This window comes from Salmo salar, chromosome ssa05, assembly GCF_905237065.1.
Source record: "Salmo salar chromosome ssa05, Ssal_v3.1, whole genome shotgun sequence".
Lineage (NCBI taxonomy): Eukaryota > Metazoa > Chordata > Actinopteri > Salmoniformes > Salmonidae > Salmo > Salmo salar.
Window position 1 is genome coordinate 23,129,433 of NC_059446.1, and position 24,000 is coordinate 23,153,432.

The window sequence follows — 24,000 nt, forward strand, 5'->3', positions numbered from 1 at the left end:
CAGTTGATAAAGGGTATTTCTTCTTACTATACATTTCAGTGGCTAGACATAGAAAAGAAACATGAAATCTTACAGAAACAGATAGGCCTCTATATGTATGTATGTATGTATGTATGTATGTATGTATGTATGTATGTATGTATGTATTATTGAATGCAGTTCACCAATGATAGTAATAAAAGAAAACATACAAAATAAATAAGGAACAACTTTTCATATCTAGCATGTTCTCAATAACCAACAGATACATTCATCAAATAATATTTTATTTCACAACTGGAGTTTATCATGGGAGTCCCATGTTCAACCATATAGCATCTCTCAGCTCTCCCATAGGATGGCTGATCCTTTAACAGTTTTATCTACTTCTCCTAAAGCAGGCTCCTCAATGGCTGATGCACAGAATGAATGAGGCCCTGAGGGGATGAAGCCTCGAGTCTGCTCTGCATGAGGAAGTGTATCTGCCAGAGGGATGAGTCTGCGAACTGTGTTTCAATCTCAGAATGTGGTGGTTGGATCTACTGGAGCTCATAGAGCAAGTCCTGAACAGTCACCGACAGCTCCTGAAAGGTGGGTCTCTCGTCCGCCTTCTGCCAGTCAATGCAAGAGGAAAGACAAGACATGAGGGTGAGGTAAACTGTTTTAGATTAGAAGCTGTCAAGCTGACATGTCCATTCCAATGACATTTATCTTTGACCCCCACTCATCTAGCCTGATCCCTGAACTGTGCTGTTTTGCAAACTTGGTTTGACAATGACCATGAAATTTGGCAAAACAGAATATACAGATCTGGGACCAGGCATTATGCTGGCTACTTTATACTGTACGTACATCCAGCCAACAGCTGGTCATGATGGTGTAGACTCTGTCGTTGGCCAACTGGGGGCGATAGAGGCGATGGCCTCGGGACACCTGTTCCACTATCTCATTGTTGTTTAACCGTTCGTAGGGAAGCCTCCCTAAGGTGTAGACCTCCCACATTAAGACCCCTATGGAGAGCAAGGTAACCTTGTCAATATTTATTAAATGATCAGCAGAGGAATAAATAGTTAGTGAATAAAGGCTAAATAGCTGTAGCCTGTTCCCAGATCTGTTCGCTCTCGCCAACTCATATGGTCATTGGTGTGACAACAACCATACCAAGTTGACAAGACAGCTCAAACAGACTTGGGACCTGGATCTGAGCTAAGATAGGAGGCCTATACAAACCGTAAGCCCAGATGTCTGACTTGCTGCTGAATTTACAGTAGAGCAGGACCTCAGGAGGAGACCAGCGCACTGGGAACTTGGAGCCTGCAGAGCTGGTGTACTCATCATCCAGGACATACCTGAAATGACAGGGAGAGTTGTCAACTTGTCATGAAAGTAGCTCGAATGACATAATATTGCTGTAAGAATCAACTGTAGATTTGATTTATTTGTCAGGTATTTCTGCAGTGTGTGCTTTTTTGTAAAAGCTGCCAGATTCAAGTACAACAATCACAGTCGTTTACCTCGACAGTCCAAAGTCAGTGACTTTAATGGTCCCATTGGTATCTACCAAGCAGTTTCTTGCAGCCTGAGAAACAGAACAGAGTATGTGTTATTTGGGCCCAGTTTTTTTTAGTATAGGATAGTAGTAGTACCATGTCAGGATCAGGCCTGCTGTGTCTTTCAAATACGTGAGCTGCGCTTGATTTAGTTTGAACAATCAGTGTAATAGTCCCAAAAGGGAGTCAGTGGAATAGTCCCAAAAGTGGAAATGGCAAAACCCAAGCTATTTGACTTATAAGTATGTGATGGAAATGTTTATCAGCCTTGAAAATGTAAATCTTATCTTAGTGTCGTAAATAATCCTTGGTTCCTGCCTGTGCTTAGTAAAGATATGAGGGTATGGGCGACATGTCCTCCTCCTTTGGACCATCTGGCAGAATGCCCAGAATTTGGGGTGGCAGCGTAGCCTAGTGGTTAGAGCGTTGGACTAGTAACCCAAAGGTTGCAAGATCGAATCCCCGAGCTGACAAGGTACAAAATCTGTTGTTCTGCTCCTGAACAAGGCAGTTAACCCACTGTTCCTATGCCGTCATTGAAAATAAGAATTTGTTCCTAACTGACTTGCCTAGTTAAATAAAGGTAAAAAAAAAAAAAGTACTATAAGTTAAGATGGGAGACGGTGCCAGACACATGCCGGAACCAATACTATGAACTATACCTATGCAACGTGTCTGTAACCAGTATATAAGGATCTAACAGGACTGCTCCTGATCGACATGTGTACTTGGTGCATTGAGTTGGTTGGAACCTCTCCAGCGCGCTGATAATAAACAATGAATCATTTAAGATTGACTTCGAGTGTCCCTGTGTAGAATTTCAACAACAATTATAATATCTTACCAGGTCTCTGTGGATGTACTGCTGAGCCTCCAGGTAGGCCATGCCCTCTGTGACGTCTTTACACATTTCCAGGAGCTGGATGGGGGATGGATGCTGCTTCAGGCCTTCCCGCAGATAGCTGAGTAGGCAGCCGTTGGAGAGGAACTCTGTGACAATGTAGATGGGCCTTTGTTTGGTGCACACGCCATACAGCTGAACCAAGTTCTCATGGCGGAGCTTCCTAGTTCAAGTGAAAAGAGACGAGTTTAAGCATGTGTTGTAGGCTAAATTGGTGCGACACTATTGTCTAAGGTTGCAAAATTCTGAGAACTTTCAATAGATTCCCTGTTTTTTCCGAAATCCCATTTGGAGTATTCCCAGAATCAGGAGGGAATAAGCAGGAAATCCAGAATCCTCCAGGGTTTTTGGAAAACCAGGGAATTTATTGAAAGTTCACGGAATTTTACAATTCGACTGACCCATATGAGGACAATTTCAGCAGGGGACAAGGTAGAGCTGTTACCATATATGACTCTAAATACTGTACCTCTTGTCCACAGGAGGTAGCTGGCATCTTAACTGGGGAGGACGGCCTCATGGTAATGACTGGAGCGGAATTAGTGGAATGCTATCAATGTGTTTGATGCCATTCCATTAACTCCGTTCCAGCCATTATTATGAGCCGTCCTCTTCTCAGCAGCCTCCAAAGCTCTGGATATATCTCTACCTATGGATCTAGTCCCTATGGCTCTAGTCCCTATGTCACTTTACCTCTACCTATATGTATGTGACAAATACGATTTGATTGACATCAGCACACGTGCCTTCGGTGTAGCAGGTATGGTAGTAGGAGCTAGGGGTTGAATTGAAATTGAGCATTCATTTAATACATTTGACACCATAGTCCACTGACTGCACCCCTCTGAGATAGAAAGAGCTTTGCTTACATCATGACTTTGGCCTCCTCTATGAAGTCGTCTTCAGACATGGAGCCCTCCTTGATCATCTTGATGGCCACGTCATGCTGGCCCTGCCACTTCCCATACTTCACCACTCCAAACTGCCCGTTGCCCAGCTCCTTGATGAAGGTGAGGTGGCGTGGGTCAATCTCCCATACCCCTGGAGGACAAAACAACAAATGGAAGGAACACAACGTTTACTCATGTTAGCAGTCAAGCTACAGATAGCATTTCTCAAAGTCAGTCATAAGGGTTTCTGTTACTGCACTAGTCTGGTCCCATATTGTATGTGCCACGACCAACTATTCTATTGTTGTCAAGTGATACAGCTACATATCTTCAGCCTGACAACACAGACAGAGAGGAGTTGGCCAGAACACAAACAGACCGGACCACCAGGCTATAGTATATACATCATACTCTCTCAATAGAAATGTATTGAAAGAGCACACTCACCATAACCAAGCCCTGCTGTGGAAGGGGCATTTTTTGCACGACTTGACACAATGTATTTCAGCCTGCTGACCATACCTGGAATGGGACATGATGGACAATATATCTTAAGTTCTGTAGTTCATCATGATGAACCTGCACTGTTACACAGATGGATATGAAGTGATGTGTTGGGGTAGGGTTGCACATTTCCGGTTAGTTTCCCAAAATGTCCTGGTTTTCAAGAAATCTCGGTTGGAAAATTCCCGGAATCAGGAGGGAATAAGAAGGAAATCTGGAACCTTCCAACCAGGATTTTTGGAAAACCTGGGAATTTTAGGAAAGTTACTGGAATTTTGAAAACCTTAGTTGGGGTTAGTTGTACCTGCTGCATTGTGCTGGTGGTAGTTAATGAGGTCTGGGATGCTGCTGAAATTGTGCTTCTCTGCCAAGTAGAACTGGCCTTGTTGGGTGGTGCAGATGTTGTAGTGTCTGCAGTTACCCGCAGTCTCCCTAATGGGAACAGTGAGTAGTGTTTGGTTTGGTTTGCGTTAGGAGGGTTATGTTTGGTGTGAGTGAGGAGAGTTACTAGGTTGTGTTAAAGGGATAGGAATTTAAAGGGACACAACATTCCAAAATCAAAGTTTGTCAGATGCTTTTAGACCTCAAAAGTAGCCTAATACCATTGAATCTACATCCCACGCCCTTGGTTGTGTAGATCTAGTTATATGCCTCAACCCCAAATTAATGTAAAAGATAAGCACTGCAAACCTAGAAATTACATAGTTCTTATCTCTTTTGTAAAAAAAATTATTGTGGTGTATAGCTGGGTCGTTGATATTGGAGTGTAATGTCCCTTTAATAGTTTTGTTTATTTTCATGGGCTGTGAATCTGAAAGTAACAACAAGATGCTCTGTTCACTGACACATTGATTGCATCCAAAATGGCACCCTATTCCCTATATCTTGCAAATTCAAACTTGGACCTCGAAGCTAGTTCCACTGCTTTAAAAAAAATGATTCCCCTATAAATCAGGGATTGATTTAGACCTGGGACCAATGTTCCCTCTAAGCTGCGTGTGTGCGCGGGCGTGTAGCTCCCCTCGGACTGCCACGCAGAAGAAATATAAACCCGCGCAGAGAAGCACGAGATTGAACTTTACTCAACTTTCTAGAGTTTTCCACTTTTGTTAACACTATCAACGTTTTGCTCTACTGTGAGAATTGTGCTCAAATCAATGTAATATTAGCCACTTTCAATGTCACATACCCAAACAAAATGAACTATGCAGGACTTAACTAACTGTTTAAGAGATTTTCTTGTAGGCAGAACGCCTTGTAGGCAGAGCGCATTGAAGTAGGATTCAATTGCATTGACAGGCACAATTCAGGCCTGTATTCTACACAGACCACTGCACCATAACCAATCAGAGCTGCAGTAGGCCTATATGCAAATAGCCATTGCCATATGGATCTGTGCCATTCACTTTGAACTGGACTGTGCTTACAGCGTGAGCAGTCAAGAGTAGATGCGCTTGTTTTGAGATCAAAGCGAGAGCTGCATGTAGCCACCTGTGCACATTTGTTCATATTATTTGCTAGTAAGTGAGTTATTAGCCCAGTTATAGCTAATTTCTACTCAACAATTTGGGAGTGGTTGCTTCCTACAAGAGCACAAAATGTGTGCATTTCTAGCCATCTTTGAAAAGCAAGTCAGGTCAATAACTTTTTTATGTCTTAAAGGGGCTGTGTTGTATTTTGAGACAGGCTTGAATAAGCTAAGTAGCCAATAGGTTGAGGGTAGCATAATGTGTCTGATTCTCTGTAATAATGGTATGGGAATAATAATGAATGCTATTTTGTAAAGTGGGTTCTTGCATCAAACAACACACCATTTTCCATCACCTGTCTGAAGGACTAGTCGATAAACAGGTTAATGTCAAGCCCTGCATGTTTTTTCAAAACTCTCATTGAACACCACACATTGCTGCTGCTGTAGGCTGAATAATAGAACAGATATTTCCTGTTCAGATGTTATGGGATGCATTTTTCTCCATGTTTTTTTTATGGTAGGCCACTCTGGTAGGCCTACATTATGATCAAATAGCCACAGTAGCCTACTTGGCCACAGTAAAAACTATAACTTAAAGCGGGTACAGCCTCAGTGTTCACAGCCTCAGTGCTCACAGTAAATTAAATTTGCTCAGTGCCAATTTTTTTGGGAGGAAACATTGCCTGGGACACCAACAGTTTCAGGTAGAACATTTGAATACTCCTGCCATATATAGTGTGGTACTTTTGACCCAAGCCCTTTGAAAGGTTGTGCAGAAAGAATAATCCTGGTTTTGCATGGAGACATTTACATCTCTCTTCCTCTGCAGGCGGCTGTTTTCGCTTTCAATATCTACTGCTGAGCCGTTCTTCTTTTGACTTTCCATTTATGGTCTGTGTTTGACATTGCATCCAATTCCTATGTAGTGCACTACTTTAGACCAGAGCCATATGGTCAAAAGTAGTGCACTACATAAAGAATTGTGTACCATTTTGGACGCATTCACGGTTTTGACTAGTGGATAGGCCTACACACAGGATGCGTCCCAAATAGCACCCCCTGGGCTCTGGTCAAAAGTATTGGACCATAAAGGGAATAGGTTGCCATTTGGGACGCAGACACAGTGAGCCATGCCCCGTCTGTCTGCCCTTGATAAACTCACCCGCCCTTGGTGAACACAGAAACGGTGTACTTCCCAGCTTTGCTTGAGTCTCGTACTAAGAAACCACCATCTTTGTTCTGGGAAAAAAGAAAAAACAATAACCTCAATAGCAGAGGTACATACAAAGCAGAGGCAGTATTGCTTTGTGAGTATCCCACAGCAATGTTCTGTCATTCTAAGCTATTTGACAGATGATGGTGCCCATAGCTAAAATTAGTGCCCATAGCTAATGGTATAAGGACCACAGATCAGAGGACCACAATGGAAATAACTTTTGTGTTATTCTCAATGATTTTAAATGCAGTGCATCCACTTGTGTTGCTGGTGTAAGCGAAGGAGAGGAACAGTGGTATGTCAACTGATACTGTATGTTACAGATGTTTGTTTTTTCATTGAGATTACCTCTGTCTTCAACAGCTCCTCTGCCTGGCTACGGTTCATGCTCTTGCAGTACCAGCTGGGAAAAAGAAAAGGTGAAATGTGCATGTTATAAACCACTATGGTTAACCAGACCTCATAGCAACGGGTATTAAAGTAGGTCACATGAGGCAGTATTCTGCTGAATCGTGTTAATTAGGCACTAAATGGAAGAAAACGGATTGAAACAGGGAGGGACTACCTTGATTCATCCAATAAGAAATGCAAATTTTCGCATCCAGTTGCAAAACGTTTTGAAAGGTTTTCTGTTGTGTGCCCCACTGAACACGGCCCTGCAGGGATTTAATGTGTTCGGAAGGTGTGGTGACTTGGTACCTCATTATTTTTGGTTCCCACAGGATTAGAGAGGTGTAGGGTTTCAGATGTAATCCTATCATTGTAATGCAATGTTTAATAGTCAATGTTTTGTAGCAAGAGAATTCCATACTCACTCAAACTTTTCCAGTTCATTTCCAGCCTCCACAACGTAATTACTGGGAATGTATCCCTCCTTGCTGCAAAGGAAGGCCACACACAATCTCCTGATAAGTCAATGTACATTTAGTATGTTAAAGACACAGGGTGACGTTTTCATGCTGCACAACAGTTCACATCTGTGAAAAACATACAGTGAGGGAAAAAAGTATTTGATCCCCTGCTGATTTTGTACGTTTGCCCACTGACAAAGAAATGATCAGTCTATAATTTTAATGGTAGGTTTATTTGAACAGTGAGAGACAGAATAACAACAACAAAAATCCAGAAAAGCACATGTAAAAAATGTTATAAATTGATTTGCATTTTAATGAGGGAAATAAGTATTTAACCCCCTCTCAATCAGAAAGATTTCTGGTTCCCAGGTGTCTTTTATACAGGTAACGAGCTGAGATTAGGAGCACACTCTTAAAGGGAGTGTTCCTAATCTCAGTTTGTTACCTTTATAAAAGACACCTGTCCACAGAAGCAATCAATCAATCAGATTCCAAACTCTCCACCATGGCCAAGACCAAAGAGCTCTCCAAGGATGTCAGGGACAAGATGGTAGACCTACACAAGGCTGGAATGGGCTACAAGACCATTGCCAAGCAGCTTGGCGAGAAGGTGACAACAGTTGGTGCGATTATTCGCAAATGGAAGAAACACAAAAGAACTGTCAATCTCCCTCGGCCTGGGGCTCCATGCAAGATCTCACCTCGTGGAGTTGCAATGATCATGAGAACGGTGAGGAATCAGCCCAGAACTACACGGGAGGATCTTGTCAATGATCTCAAGGCAGCTGGGACCATAGTCACCAAGAAAACAATTGGTAACACACTACGCCGTGAAGGACTGAAATCCTGCAGCGCCCGCAAGGTCCCTCTGCTCAAGAAAGCACATATACATGCCCGTCTGAAGTTTGCCAATGAACATCTGAATGATTCAGAGGACAACTGGGTGAAAGTGTTGTGGTCAGATGAGACCAAAATGGAGCTCTTTGGCATCAACTCAACTCGCCGTGTTTGGAGGAGGAGGAATGCTGCCTATGACCCCAAGAACACCCTCCCCACTGTCAAACATGGAGGTGGAAACATTATGCTTTGGGGGTGTTTTTCTGCTAAGGGGACAGGACAACTTCACCGCATCAAAGGGACGATGGACAGGGCCATGTACCGTCAAATCTTGGGTGAGAACCTCCTTCCTTCAGCCAGGGCATTGAAAATGGGTCGTGGATGGGTATTCCAGCATGACAATGACCTAAAACACACGGCCAAGGCAACAAAGGAGTGGCTCAAGAAGAAGGACATTAAGGTCCTGGAGTGGCCTAGCCAGTCTCCAGACCTTAATCCCATAGAAAATCTGTGGAGGGAGCTGAAGGTTCAAGTTGCCAAACGTCAGCCTCGAAACCTTAATGACTTGGAGAAGATCTGCAAAGAGGAGTGGGACAAAATCCCTCCTGAGATGTGTGCAAACCTGGTGGCCAACTACAAGAAACGTCTGACCTCTGTGATTGCCAACAAGGGTTTTGCCACCAAGTACTAAGTCATGTTTTGCAGAGGGGTCAAATACTTATTTCCCTCATTAAAATGCAAGTCAATTTATAACATTTTTGACATGCGTTTTTCTGGATTTTTTTTGTTGTTATTCTGTCTCTCACTGTTCAAATAAACCTACCATTAAAATTATAGACTGATCATTTCTTTGTCAGTGGGCAAACGTACAAAATCAGCATGGGATCAAATACTTTTTTCCCTCACTGTACCTTAATTAAAACTAAACATTTTAGTCTAGCTGTGTGATTCAATTTAACACTTTTCCTCAACAATATGCATTATAAAATATGATTATTTAACTGAGTTAGTAATCTCAGCAATGCATAAACACACATTTCTGAAGAAAAGTATCAAATTAAATCACACTGCCAGATTAAAATGAGTTTTACTGTGTTTTTCATCATCACTACTTTGCATCATGAAAATGTCGCCCATAATGTATAAAAGGTATATGATTGTTATTCTTACAGCATGTTAAAACAACACACATATCATGAAAACATTTTAATTGCACCTGTGCCTTTAAGATAACCTTGGTATACTGATCATATCACCAGTCCTCATCTCTATTCTTGGAAGCGTGTCATTGTTTTGTTACAGAGCCAAGGGTCGGTCAGGGCTTTTTTAATGTGTTTTTCTAGTGCTTTCTAGTTGATAGGTGTTATGTTTAAAATCGAGGGGCGGCGGACTATGTATTTTGTAAATAACAGCTGGTACACGATTTCTAAGGAAGTCTCAAGGTTTTGCTCGCCTGAGTTAGTGTGGTCTACAGCTTATCATGAGGTACTCTATCTACCAAGAGAGTTTTCATCTGTACTTTTCGTAGCTGTCTACATACCACCACAAACTGAGGCTGGCACTAAGACCGCACTCAATGAGCTGTATTCCGCCATAAGCAAACAGGAAAACGCTCATCCAGAGTCGGCGCTCCTAGTGGCCGGGGACTTTAATGCAAGAACTTAAATCGGTCTCTTCATTTCTGTCAGCATGTTAAATGTGCAACCAGAAGGAAAAAACTCTGGACCACCTTTACTCCACACACAGAGACGCATACAAAACTCTCCCTCGCCCTCCATTTGGCAAATCTGACCATAATTATATCCTCCTGATTCCTGCTTACAAGCAAAAATTAAAGCAGGAAGCAACAGTGACTCGATCAATAAAAAAGTGGTCAGATGAAGCAGATGCTAAGCTACAGGACTGTTTTGCTAGCACAGACTGGAATATGTTCCGGGATTCCTCCAATGGCATTGAGGAGTACACAAAATCAGTCATTGGCTTCATCAATAAGTGCATCGATGATGTCGTCCCCACAGTGACCGTACATACATACCCCAACCAGAAGCCATGGATTACAGGTAACATCCGCACTGAGCTAAAGGCTAGAGCTTCCGCTTTCAAGGAGCGGGACTCTAACCCAGAAGCTTATAAGAAATCCCGCTATGCCCTCCGACGAACCATCAAACAGGCAAAGCGTCAATACAGGACTAAGATCGAATTGTACTACACCGGCTCTGGCGCTTGTCAGATGTGGTAGGGCTTGCAAACCATTACAGACTAGAAAGGGAAGCACAGCCGGGCGAAGGGTCAGTCAGGGCTTTTTTAATGTGTTTTTCTTGTGCTTTCTTGTTGATAGGTGTTATGTTTTAGAAGTGTTCTTCCAGCAAACACACAGCCCAGCAGGTAACATTCAACATCATAATGGTATCATTTTCAGGTTGTAAACTGGTTACATTTTACTGGTTGCTAAAAGACTTGCTCCTTTACAAACAGTGTACAACCTGAACAACTTCACATAATATTGTCATAATGATTGCAACCAAGTTTTGCCCACTGGGAGGCGAGTGCACAAAACATTAAGAGCATCTGCTCTTTCTAGGTAAAAGCTATGTCCCTTAATTATGTCACTTGAACCTGTTGTGGCATGACGTCTCTCCAGTCTCTGGGCGAAAAACAGCAGGAGATTTTGTGAGTGGTCCGGCTGAGAACAGTGACACTGGAGATGCGCGTTCATGTGAATTCTCCATGTTTTTCTTTCTCTCTTTGAACGAATACAACGTCGCCCGGTTGGAATATTATCGCTATTTTACGAGAAAAATCGCATAAAAATTGATTTTAAACAGCGTCTGACATGCTTCGAAGTACGGTAATGGAATATTTAGATTTTTTTGGTCACGAAATGCGCTCGCGCGTCACCCTTCGGATAGTTACCTGAACGCATGAAAAAAACAGAGCTATTTCAATATAACTATGGATTATTTCGAACCAAAACAACATTTGTTGTTGAAGTAGAAGTCCTGGGAGTGCATTCTGACGAAGAACAGCAAAGGTAATCCAATTTTTCTTATAGTAAATCTGAGTTTGGTGAGGGCCAAACTTGGTGGGTGTCAAATTAGCTAGCCGTGATGGCTGGGCTATCTACTCAGAATATTGCAAAATGTGCTTTCGCCCGAAAAGCTATTTTAAAATCTGACACCGCGATTGCATAAAGGAGTTCTGTATCTATAATTCTTAAAATAATTGTTATGTATTTTGTGAACGTTAATCGTGAGTAATTAAGTAAATTCACCGGAAGTTTACGGTGGGTATGCTAGTTCTGAACATCACATGCTAATGTAAAAAGCTGGTTTTTGATATAAATATGAACTTGATTGAACAAAACATGCATGTATTGTATAACATAATGTCCTAGGAGTGTCGTCTGATGAAGATCATCAAAGGTTAGTGCTGCATTTAGCTGTGGTTTTGGTTTTTGTGACATATAGGCTTGCTTTGAAAATGGCTGTGTGATTATTTTTGGCAGGGTACTCTCCTGACATAATCTAATGTTTTGCTTTCGCTGTAAAGCCTTTTTGAAATCGGACAATGTGGTTAGATTAACGAGAGTCTTGTCTTTAAAATGGTGTAAAATAGTCATATGTTTGAGAAATTGAAGTTATAGCATTTATGAGGTATTTGTATTTCGCGCCACGCGATTCCACTGGCTGTTGACAAGCGTCCCACCTTGCCCAGGGAGGTTAAATCCACTTCAATCAGTGTAGATGAAGGGAGGAGACAGGTTAAAGAAGGATCCTTAGGCCTTGAGACAATGGATTGTGTGTGTGCCATTCAGAGGGTGAATAGGCAAGACAAAATATTTAAGTGCCTTTGAACGAGGTATGGTAGTAGGTGCCAGGCGCACCGATTTGTGTCAAGAACTGCAACACTGCTGGGTTTTTCACACTCAACAGTTTCCCGTGTGTATCAAGAATGGTCCACCACCCAAAGGACATCCAGCCAACTTGACACAACTGTGGGAAGCATAGGAGTCAACATGGACCTTGTATAGTCCATGCCCAGACAAATTAAGGCTGTTCTGAGAGCAAAAGGTGGGTGGTGCAACTCAATATTAGGAAGGTGTCCCTAATGTTTGGTATACTCAGTGTATGTCAATCACTAGCAGTTACTCAATTAGCCCATGTCAGCAAATTTTTTTATTTTATTTTAATTAGTCTAGTTAGTCTAGCCAGCTATTCAAACAGGGGCCCTGACCTCCAGGGGCCCCCATTGATTTTGTTAGTCACTCTCACTCAGATATCATAATAGCATGGCGTAAGTCAAGGATAAATGTGGAGAATTGCATGAAATTAGCTTTAAAACTGGAACACTTTCTCCCCACCCCATGGCAAAATGTGTAGAATTGCAGGGAATATACTGTAAAACTGCAAAGAACATTGTTCTGTAAAGCAAAACTATTTGTTTACCTTCTTTTAATAAAATACCTTTTCTGATAACAGATCCCTCTGTATGTATTAAATGTGAGTTCATGTGTAGTGGCTAATTGTATATCTAATAGGCTATGTGTTTGTAGATTGACTGAGGTGAATGAAGCTAAAGTGATAATAGCTGGGGCCATTTTTGCTGTTCTCCAAATAGCATTTTAAAATGAGCATAAATTGTATAGAAATGCAGAAAATGAGCTTCAACTTTCTTAAACAACCCTTCCTCCATCTGTCTCTTCTCGATTTCCTCTCTGCCTCTCTCACCCATATTTGTCCCTGGCCCTCCACCAGTTGGAGTCAGACATCTCCAGAATGATGTACTCCTCATCCTTCCTCAGCTCCAGATCCTGGGGCGTGGAGGGTGTGTACTCGTACTCAGCGACCACTGTCATGCCTGTGGTGAGCGCAGGCTCCTCGGGAGGCTGTGGAGGTAAAGGCCTCAAATGTTTCTCCTAAAAAATGGGATGGGAGACAACATTGATAAAGACGGGTGATACTGTATATCTTTCCTTTATCAATCAGAAGTAGAGATACTGTAACTGAACGCAAGAGTGGCGAGAACATGTAAGACAGACCTCTTCTGGCGTAGGTGGAAGGGGTTTTCTGGATTGTCTCCGAGACCCCTTTGAAACCCCTATAAGGGAAAGGGAGTGCTTCATGTTTTGTTCTCTGTGACTACAATTTATGCTTCTCTGCCGTTTCCTATAATACTTATTTCCTCAGTTACTTGTTATCACTTCAAGCCTGCAGGTACAAGCTTTAAATGGTTATATAAGTATGTCTCTCTATGTATCAACATTTATACTGATACAAAATGGCTGGTATTAGTCTGGGTCATTATGAGATGATTATAAGACATCATAGATGCATTATAAGACATCATAGATGCATTATAAAGACATAATACATGCATTATAAGACATCATACATGCATTATAAGACATCATACATGCATTATAAGACATCATCATCATACATCATACACATCTTTCAATGCATCAGAGCCATATATTGAGATATATCTGAATATATGGTTCTGCAATGCATTATAACAGCATCATAGTGCATTATACCTGCAAGCTTTAAGTAAAATGTTCCCATTTACTTCCTAATTACATAAGCTGGTAGAGAACACATACTCTTTTTACTGCCAGTTTTATTGATGGCTTTCCCACCACATTACTGACCTACATTCTTGTTCTCCAGCACCCTGCAGCCCATGGCTTGTTTGACTTCCTGCTGGCAGCACTGCCACATGCCATCCATCCAGAAGCATGGGTGGTACTTCTGCATCAGGTCCTTGTTGAAACGCACCACTTAACATGGCGGCACAGAATGTGGGACGACATTTACATTGGATCAACACTGGCAATTTGCATAGACACCTAGATCTGACTAAACAATGGGGCTAGTAGATTATGGGCCGTAAGGAAATGTTTGTGGTATCTCATGTCTCCCTTTGTCTATTCTTCGTCGGACACTTTAGTGCTAGGTGTTTGATAATGCTGCATACTGACCATGCTTCAGCTTGTGGATCCACTGCTTTCGGACCTCGTCACTCTTGGCGAATATGTAAAGTGGGCCCTCATCGTAGATTATCTGTGGTAAATTGAGGGATAGAGAGAAACAGCTGTTTCTTCAGTTGGTGAAGAGTAGTACCAGGTCAGGCCGTACACATCAAAGCAATACAATAGTGTAGAAGTATTGATTTTATCACAACAATAGGGACGAAAACACTATTTTCTGAACCTGCTCTCAGATCTGTTTGTGCTATATAGCAAGCAATGACCATAGGTTACTGCTTTGGAGATAAATAAATGCCTGCTACATTAGGTTAGCTTATTGTGCTTCTGAGCCTTGCTGCCACCCGTCCCACAAACTCCACATTTAGGGGTATGCAAATATATTGGGTATTTCCTGTGTCTTTATAGAGGCTGTAATATCATTTGCTGCTTAGTCACCATGTCTACTGTGGTGACACCTGCGCTGTTGTTGAAACCCTCAGTTCAGCTCGGTCTCCACTGTCAAGAGAGTCGTTTTCACTTCTTCTTACTGACTTTCAGCATGTTAACCATTTCTGCACTGCTGGATAAATTAGTTTCTCTGTTGGGGTAGATTGACTTTCAGCATGTTAACCATTTCTGCACTGCTGGGTAAATGAGTTCCTCTCTTGCGATAGATTTCACTTTTAGCATGTTAACTATTTCTGCACTGCTGGGTAAATTAGTTTCTCTTAGGAAGATGCAGTATATCCCTTTTCACCTCAAAGCTACCTGAATAGTCTCTATGGGCTTTTCACCCTGCATGCTTTTCGCCCAGGGCTAACTGGAACGTCAACTAAGACTGAGCAAAGTAAATGCCTGGAGAATAGTGTCAGAGAGTTAAAGGAAGCACAACACGTATGCTTCATTAAAATCTACAGTATCTAGAGGTCATCTGATGTCACTCAACTGGAGCAACAGTGGAGTGCATTCTCTTTTTACTGCCACACAGAATTATCGTAACAGGACACCAGAAGAAGAGAGAGTGAACTAAAACATCCACAGGTCTGAGATCTGTGGTTGTGTTAATCTCGTTGGTAAGAGCTACAGAATGTTAACTGATCTAGGACCAGCAGTAGCTCACCTGGAACGGGTACTGGCGCTCCGCGGGGGCACTGGGCTCCGGCTGTACTGTCCCCACACACTTGATCTTATCGATGCCCACGGTGCCTTTCAACCCCTTCTTTTTCTGCACAGAGGACAAGGATTACAGTGAGTGGGGGAACGGCAGGACTACTAGACCCAGACCTATTGAGATGACCAACAATACAGGTACTGCAGTATATTTGTGGGAGCCAAGCGTAGTATGATAGAATTGTTATAGTATTAAACTACGCTTGGGTTATGGTCAATGTCTATAATGAAAACATACAGTACATTAACCTGGTCCCAGATCAGCACAAACAGATCCAGGCTACGAGTACATACCCCTTTTTCCAGATCATAGTCGTAGTAGGCGATCTTGTCCTGTGTGAGGATGAATAGCCTCTCTTTGAAGTTTAAAGGGGAGGTCTTCTTCTTCTGCTGGGAGCGTTTTATAAAGATCTCTTCCAAGAGATTGTCTGACATGGTCTGATCAGATGTTCTCCCCCTACCTGGAGAAAAGGCAAGTCAACTTAACAGCTACAGTCAGAGATGGAAGAAGGTATAAAATGTTTTGGTCCCATGCATTCAAGGCCTAATGGGGGATAAAGAGACCAGCAGCTTCAACCACATCAAGTGCTGTAGCAAACCTTGCTAGTGACCGTAGCTACTGGAGGAAACGTGTAGTTGACTGTTCTCCATTGGATAAATCATGAACAACATCATTTTATTAATGGTGTACTGTACAGGTATTTACCTGAAACTCAGCTTATCACAAGTTTCCACAGTGCTTAACAGAGTAGTGTAACATTGCCCTCTAGACACTGCCCTAAGGTCAGTTTTTTACATTGTCATCTCTCATGGTTAAGGTTAGGATTTTGGGAAGGTAAAACTATAAAACTATAAGACCAACTTCCCCCAGGTCCTTATACGACTAACTACTTACCTACTCTTCATGAACTCTGCGCTGTGTCACTACAGCATAGATCTAAAGCATAGATCTACAGCATAGATCTGAAAGCAGATAGAAACAGATAGTAACAGATGTGATCCGGAGCAGATATCAGTGTGTATATATTAACCCCTGGTTTGCATGAGTGCTCCTGCCAATGTTTCCTCCTTCGTTGTAGCACAACTGTTTCCTTTACCCACATCTTCCTGCTTCTCTACAGATGTAGGATCTTAATTTGATCCAGTTTGCTACAGCAGGAAAGTAATACTGCAGCTACAGGAAATGTGAATTATTATGTGGATTATAATTAATGGACATTTTTGTACGAGTTGATACATTGATACATACGGGAAAATGAAGTCTGAAATTTCAAAGTGGAACCTGAAAAGGTTTTAAATGTCCTGCATTGCAGGAAAGTTCTCCAGCAACAGTGTGATCAAATTAAGATCCTACATTTGTAAGATGGTGCCAGAGAAGAAGGCTGACAATTTAGGTGTTCCTATCCAAATGTGTTTTTGTTCATTTCTTTGCATTGTTTGTAACTTATTTTTTTACTTATTTTGTACATAATGTTGCTGCTACCATCTCTTATGACCGAAAATAACTTCCGGACATCAGAACTGCGATTACTCATCATGATCTGGCAGAATCCTTTTTTTCCTTTAACGATGAGCCCGACGTGAATGATATGCTGCTTTCCCGGGAACAGGCCCAGATCCCCATCATTTGCATGAAGAGAAGGCGGAGAAAAATGGGCCAGAGTGCTTCTGAGAATTCGTAGGCGATCGAATAAACCCCCACTGCCTTCCATTCTGCTAGCAAATGTGTAATCTTTGGAAAATAAAATCGATGACCCACGCGGAAGATTAAACTACAAAACGGGACATTCAAAACTGTAATATCTTATGCTTCACGGAGTCGTGGCTGAACGACGACATTATCAACATACAGCTGGCTGGTTATACGATGTACCGGCAGGATAGAACAGTGGCGTCTGGTAAGACAAGGGGCGGCGGACTATGTATTTTGTAAATAACAGCTGGTGCACGATATCTAAAGAAGTCTCAAGGTTTTGCTCGCCTGAGTTAGTGTGGTCTACAGTTTATCATGAGGTACTCTATCTACCGAGAGAGTTTTCGTCTGTATTTTTCGTAGCTGTCTAAATACCACCACAGACTGAGGCTGGCACTAAGACCGCACTCAATGAGCTGTATTCCGCCATAAGCAAACAGGAAAACACTCATCCAGAGGCGGCGCTCCTAGTGGCCGGGACTTTAATGCAAGAACTTAAATCGGTCTCTTCATTAAATGTGCAACCAGAAGGAAAAAACTCTGGACCACCTTTACTCCACACACAGAGACGCATACAAAGCTCTCCCTCGCCCTCCATTTGGCAAATCTGACCATAATTCTATCCTCCTGATTCCTGCTGACAAGCAAAAATTAAAGCAGGAAGCACCAGTGAATCGATCAATAAAAAAGTGGTCAGATGAAGCAGATGCTAAGCTACAGGACTGTTTTGCTAGCACAGACTGGAATATGTTCTGGGATTCCTCCAATGGCATTGAGGAGTACACAAAATCAGTCATTGGCTTCATCAATAAGTGCATCGATGACGTCGTCCCCACAGTGACCGTACATACATACATACCCCAACCAGAAGCCATGGATTACAGGCGAAATTCGCACTGAGTTAGAGCTACCGCTCTAACCCGGAAGCTTATAAGAAATCCCGCTATGCCCTCCGATGAACCATCAAACAGGCAAAGTGTCAATACAGGCTTAGATCGAATCGTACCACACCGAAACTGACGCTTGTTGGATGTGGCAGGGCTTGCAAACCATTGCAGACTACAAAGGGAAGCACAGCCAAGAGCTGCCCAGTGACACGAGCCTACCAGACGAGCTAAACTACTTATATGCTTGCGTCGAGGCAAATAACATTGAAACATGCATGAGAGCACCAGCTGTTCTGGAAGGCTGTGTGATCACGCTCTCCGCAACCGATGGGAGTAAGACCTTTCAACAGGTCAACATTCACAAGGCCGCAGGGCCAGACGGATTACCAGGACGTGTACTGCGAGCATGCGCTGACCAACTGGCAAGTGTTTTCACTGACATTTTCAACCTCTCCCTGTCTGAGTCTGTAATACCAACATGTTTTAAGCATACCACCATAGTCCCTGTGCCCAAGAACACTAAGGTAACCTGCCTAAATGACTACCAACCCGTAGCACTCTCATCTGTAGCCATGAAGTGCTTTGAAAGGCTGGTCATGGCTCACATCAACACCATTATCCCAGAAACCCTAGACCCACTCCAATTTGCATACTGCCCTAACAGATCCACAGATGATGCAATCTCTATTGCACTCCACACTGCTCTTTCCCACCTGGACAAAAGGAAGACCTATGTGATAATGTTATTCATTGACTACAGCTCAGCGTTCAAAACCATAGTGCCCTCAAAGCTCATCAATAAGCTAAGGACCTTGGGACTAAACACCTCCCTCTGCAACTGGATCCTGGACTTCCTGACGGGCCGCCCCCAGGTGGTAAGGGTGGGTAACAACACATGCGCCACGCTGATCTTCAACACAGGGGCCCCTCAAGGGTGCGTGTTCAGTCCCCTCCTGTACTCCCTGTTCACTCATGACTGCACGGCCAGGCACGACTCCAACACCATCATTAAGTTTGCTGATGACACAACAGTAGTAGGCCTGATCAACGACAAGACAGCCTATAGGGAGGAGGTCAGAGACCTGGCCGTGTGGTGCCAGGACAACAACAACCTCTTCCTCAACGTGATCAAGACAAAGGAGATGATTGTGGACTACAGGAAAAAGAGGACAGAGCACGCCCCCATTCTCATCGACTGCACTATAGTGGAGCAGGTTGAGAGCTTCAAGTTCCTTGGTGTTCACATCACCAACAAATTAACATGGTCCAAGCACACCAAGACAGTCGTGAAAAGGGCACGACAAAACCTATTCCCCCTCAGGAGACTGAAAAGATTTGGCATGGGTCTTCAGATCCTCAAAAGGTTCTACGGCTGCACCATCGAGAGCATCCTGACGCGTTGCATCACCGCCTGGTATGGCAACTGCTTGGCCTCCGACCGCAAGGCACTACAGAGGGTAGTGCGTACTGCCCAGTACATAACTGGGGCAAAGCTTCCTGCCATCCAGAACCTTTATACCAGGCGGTGTCAGAGGAAGGCCCTAAAAATTGTGCAAGACTCCAGCCACCCTAGTCATAGACTGTTCTCTCTGCTACCGCACGGCAAGCAGTACCGGAGCGCCAAGTCTAGGTCCATGTGGCTTCTAAACAGCTTCTACCCCCAAGCCATAAGACTCCTGAATATCTAATCAATTGGCTACCCAGACTTTTGCATTGCCCTCCCCCTCTTTTACACCGCTGCTACTCTCTCTTGTTATCATCTATGCATAGTCACCTACATGTACATATTACCTCAATTATCAAATCAAATCAAATTTATTTTTATATAGCCCTTCGTACATCAGCTGATATCTCAAAGTGCTGTACAGAAACCCAGCCTAAAACCCCAAACAGCAAGCAAAGCATGTGAAAGAAGCACGGTGGCTAGGAAAAACTCCCTAGGAAAAACTCCCTAGAAAAGGCCAAAAACCTAGGAAGAAACCTAGAGAGGAACCAGGCTATGAGGGGTGGCCAGTCCTCTTCTGGCTGTGCAGGGTGGATATTATAACAGAACATGGTCAAGATGTTAAAATGTTAAAATGTTCATAAATGACCAGCATGGTCAAATAATAATAATCATAGTAGTTGTCGAGGGTGCAACAAGCACGTCCGGTGAACAGGTCAGGGTTCCATAGCCGCAGGCAGAACAGTTGAAACTGGAGCAGCAGCACGGCCAGGTGGACTGGGGACTGCAATTATCTCAACTAACCGGTGCCCTCGCACATTGACTCTGTACCCCCCTGTATATAGTCTTGCTATTATTAATTTACTGCTGCTCTTTATTTACCTGTTACTTTTATTTATTATTCTTATTTGTATTGCATTGTTGGTTAGGGGCTCATTTGTAAGCATTTCACTGTAAGATCTACACCTGTTATATTTGGCGCACGTGACTTTTTATTTCATTTAATTTGTATGTTCCATAACACATTGACCCTCTCTTTTCCCCATACGATGAAGGCATGACATTATTGGCTACACCTCGCAAACCTTTCCCCACCTACAATTGTTGCCAATGCTTATACTCTCATGTCTGATATTGTTAAAGGGAAAGTTCACTAAGGATTTGGTTTCATTGACTTACAGTTTAGCGTTAGTATTGCTTAGTGCAAAATAATGTGTATCTCTGTTGGCATGCTGGCATACACTATCCCTTTTATTTGATGAATGTCCACAAACTTTATTTTTGGTAATGCAGTTCTATTGAAGTGACAATACTTTGTTGAACTCATGAAACATGGGGAGAAATAGGTCCATATTGTAGAAAACGCAGGACACAGAGAATAGGATTCCTATGCTCTTCTTTATATCTACCACAAGAGAGGCTCATTGCACCTTGCTGGGTTGGTCAACCACACCACTGTCAACCTTCCACACAAAACAAGGCCTCTATTGATTCATTCCAGCATCAGACGGAAGGAAAGCAAGTTTGACAAATAGAGAGATAGCGACAGATATTTGTTAATTATCTGGGGATCAGGATAATGGCTCCACTATGGACACTGGTGTGGTGATGTCACCTCAGCTGATACCACAGACCACAAATGTACAGAGTATGATCATCTGATAACATAAAGCATGAAAATGCCATTGTTCACCATGTAGAAGACCTGGGTCCAAATTCATACATATGTTAAATACTTTGTATTTGAGGTACTCTAGATTTACTGGTATCTTGTGGTTTTTGGTACTATTCCATTGGATACACTGCAAACGTTGGCAAACTAAATCAAGCATACATATCAAGTATTCAATAGTATTTGATCTACTTGACCTTCCCTTTCATATAGGCCACAGAATCAATGACATAGTTTTTTTTCTTTCAAATAACTGACTTAACCCCAAATGACTTAACCCCAATGAGGAATTATTTCAAAGTCCAAGCAACCATGTATAGTTCCCTGCCTGCATCATCAATATAACCTTCTAGTTCTCTTTTAACATAGGCAGTGTCCTAAAATGAACACAGCACTCAAAAAAGGAATACCTCAATGTCACAGACATGTAACGACAAAACATTTCTCACCAACTCTAACTCACCCATGTTCCTTATACCGTAGATATATTCAAAAGAGCTGAATCGTTAAGGTCCCTCTACCTGCTATCTCCATGATACAAGTTCACTCAGCTCAGCTCAGACTATTTTAAACACCCTCCTTCTCACTTCCTGGTTGCATCTGCTGCTGATACCCCCTCTCTTTTCACACCACGAGATGGTAGACACACCCGACTAGCCATGAGTGTAATATTTATTTTCACACTAGCTAGCTGATTTTGATACTGTGCAGTATGTCAACAACAGTATTATAATTTAGTGTAATGTTACAAATAATCCTCTTTGACACATAATCAAACCCCTTGCCTCTGCTAAAAGCTCATATTGTGCAGTCCACACAATATTTCAAACATAGGTTGTTTACATGCAGATATAAGCCTGGGTAAAACACTGACCTAAAGCTGCTAGGTAGAGCAAATAGAAATGTGTCTCTTTAGTGGCTGCAGCTGTCCTATCAATCGTAATATCTTGTATTACAACAGTCGTGTTTAGCCTGTCAGCCACACAAGTGCTAGGGTTTTTTCTAAAGGGCTTGAGTCACTTGGGCTGACACAGTAGAATTTATAGGGAAGTTGCAACAGTGTTGCACTGCAATGCTAAAGAAAAAGAGACAATGTTGGAAAATATCAGTGGCGCCACTGTGGTTCAACTGGTTACTGTTACATCTCCTCTTCCTCTCTTGACCCTGTCATAATACTACTAACACATAGTATAATACATACTACTAACAACATACCACCAAAGTATTTATTTGTTTGATACAAGCCTCAATGTGGGATAAACAAAATGCCAGGGACACAGCATCCAATCAATAACACTGAGGATGTCTCCTAAATCGACCAACCAATGGTGAAGAGGAATACAGACTTTGTGCACAGTAACATACATGGGTTCAGTATCATTTTATGGAGTACTTTGTCTTCTTTTCAATGACACACTCCCTTCCAATGAAAGTGTTAGTTTGTTGATAACAGGAACCTTGCAACATATGCTCTCTGGACGTTTCCTGTCTGATAAGTGTGTGTGTGTGTGTGTGTGTGTGTGTGTGTCTTTACATGAAGAGGTTACTTTTGTAGTGACACATACACACTCAGTGGGTCTCTGACCACAAAAGGAAACTCTCCATGTGAAGATATTTAGGCAGAAGGGTTCCTCACATCCTCAGATAATACAAGCAGGCCAAAACATACAAACAGATCTTGGCTTTACAAACCCTACTTTCTTCCTTAATGTAACATACCAGCTACTAAAGGAAATGGTTCAAGAAGACGTACTGCATAGCGGGGTGACTGTACTTTGTAGAAGCGAAGGCAGCTGTCAGCTTGCAATTTCTTTGCATCAATGTTTCAGGGATATTGCTGAAATTGCACAGACCAACATTCACTGGGTGCACAAAACATTAAGAACACTTTCCTAATATTGAGCCTCAATTCGTCGGGGCAAGGTGTAGAAAGTGTTCCACAGGGATGCTGGCACATGTTGACTCCAATACTTCCCACAGTTGTCTCAAGTTGGCTGAATGTCCTTTGGGTGGTGGACCATTCTTGATACACACGGGAAACTATTGAGCGTGAAAAACCCAGCAACATTGCAGTTCTCGACACACACAAACGGGAGTGCCTGGCACCTATGACCATACCAAGTTCAAAGGCAGTTAAATATTTTGTCTTGCCCATTACCCTCTGAATGCCACACATACACAATCCATGTCTCAATTGTCTTAAGGCTTAAAAATCCTTTAACCTGTCTCCTCCCTTCATCTACACTGATTGAAGTGGATTTAATAAGTGACATCAATAAGGGATCATAGCTTTCATCTGGAATCACCTGGTCAGTCTATGTCATGGAAAGATGTGTTCCTTATGTTTCGTACACTGTGTATGTTATCAAATTAATATTAAGTAATTCATGTTTAATATCCAGCTCCAAAACTCTCCACTGTGAAATGTAAACATAAGAGCATGGACAGTGGAAAAGTAAAAATGAAGTTTAAGGATGAACATGAGTGTTTGTTTTCTATTTCCAATCACTCCACTGCTATCCAATGTGCATTGTAACTCATTCATTGGCAAAATATTGTACATATTGCATTAAGGGAAATGCCTTTAATATGAAGAAGGGGAAAACAGTAACGACTACATGTTCTTTGATATGCATGTGGGCATCATCCACCCTCCAACATACAATGTGTCCAAGACAGGCCTGGACAATGAATGAACATCTAATAGAGATACTTAGGAATGATACATGAATGATAGTCTGTAGTTTGTTTGGACATTTTCCATCACTAAGAGACATTTTCATGAACAAGAAATTTGATTTAACAATGTTGCTGCTTTGGATATGATAGTGAAAGTCCAGAAATGTCAATCTTGCTTCAATGTTGGAGCTCCCAATGTCCTCCCAATGTAATGGTAGCTTACTATCATTCATGCTTTACATAGTCCCATTTCTGGTTGAAACCTCACCAAAAGAGACCAAATTG

The 24,000-nt window shown here is 42.3% G+C and overlaps 1 protein-coding gene across 3 annotated transcripts in view; it reads right to left on the bottom strand.

Moving 5' to 3' along the window:
• Positions 1 to 249: 249 nt before the first annotated feature.
• The window catches only part of btk (Bruton agammaglobulinemia tyrosine kinase), a 24,173-nt gene continuing 422 nt past the window's right edge, over positions 250 to 24,000 (bottom strand). The window contains exons 1-19 of one of the 3 annotated variants that reach the window (XM_014199023.2): positions 21,500 to 21,709; positions 16,236 to 16,303; positions 15,635 to 15,801; positions 15,291 to 15,395; positions 14,183 to 14,264; positions 13,853 to 13,981; positions 13,241 to 13,299; positions 12,930 to 13,117; positions 7,327 to 7,389; positions 6,860 to 6,914; positions 6,458 to 6,534; positions 4,129 to 4,256; positions 3,768 to 3,842; positions 3,300 to 3,471; positions 2,374 to 2,593; positions 1,494 to 1,558; positions 1,210 to 1,328; positions 832 to 989; positions 250 to 590 (exon numbers count right to left, since the gene is read on the bottom strand). In XM_014199023.2, the coding sequence (XP_014054498.1) occupies positions 519 to 590; positions 832 to 989; positions 1,210 to 1,328; positions 1,494 to 1,558; positions 2,374 to 2,593; positions 3,300 to 3,471; positions 3,768 to 3,842; positions 4,129 to 4,256; positions 6,458 to 6,534; positions 6,860 to 6,914; positions 7,327 to 7,389; positions 12,930 to 13,117; positions 13,241 to 13,299; positions 13,853 to 13,981; positions 14,183 to 14,264; positions 15,291 to 15,395; positions 15,635 to 15,775 (1,908 nt within the window). In that variant the 5' untranslated portion in view covers positions 15,776 to 15,801; positions 16,236 to 16,303; positions 21,500 to 21,709 and the 3' untranslated portion in view covers positions 250 to 518. Of the gene's footprint in view, positions 591 to 831; positions 990 to 1,209; positions 1,329 to 1,493; positions 1,559 to 2,373; positions 2,594 to 3,299; positions 3,472 to 3,767; positions 3,843 to 4,128; positions 4,257 to 6,457; positions 6,535 to 6,859; positions 6,915 to 7,326; positions 7,390 to 12,929; positions 13,118 to 13,240; positions 13,300 to 13,852; positions 13,982 to 14,182; positions 14,265 to 15,290; positions 15,396 to 15,634; positions 15,802 to 16,235; positions 16,304 to 21,499; positions 21,710 to 24,000 lie in introns of those variants that run through there. The other 2 variants (XM_014199022.2, NM_001139938.1) reach the window with 2 other exon arrangements.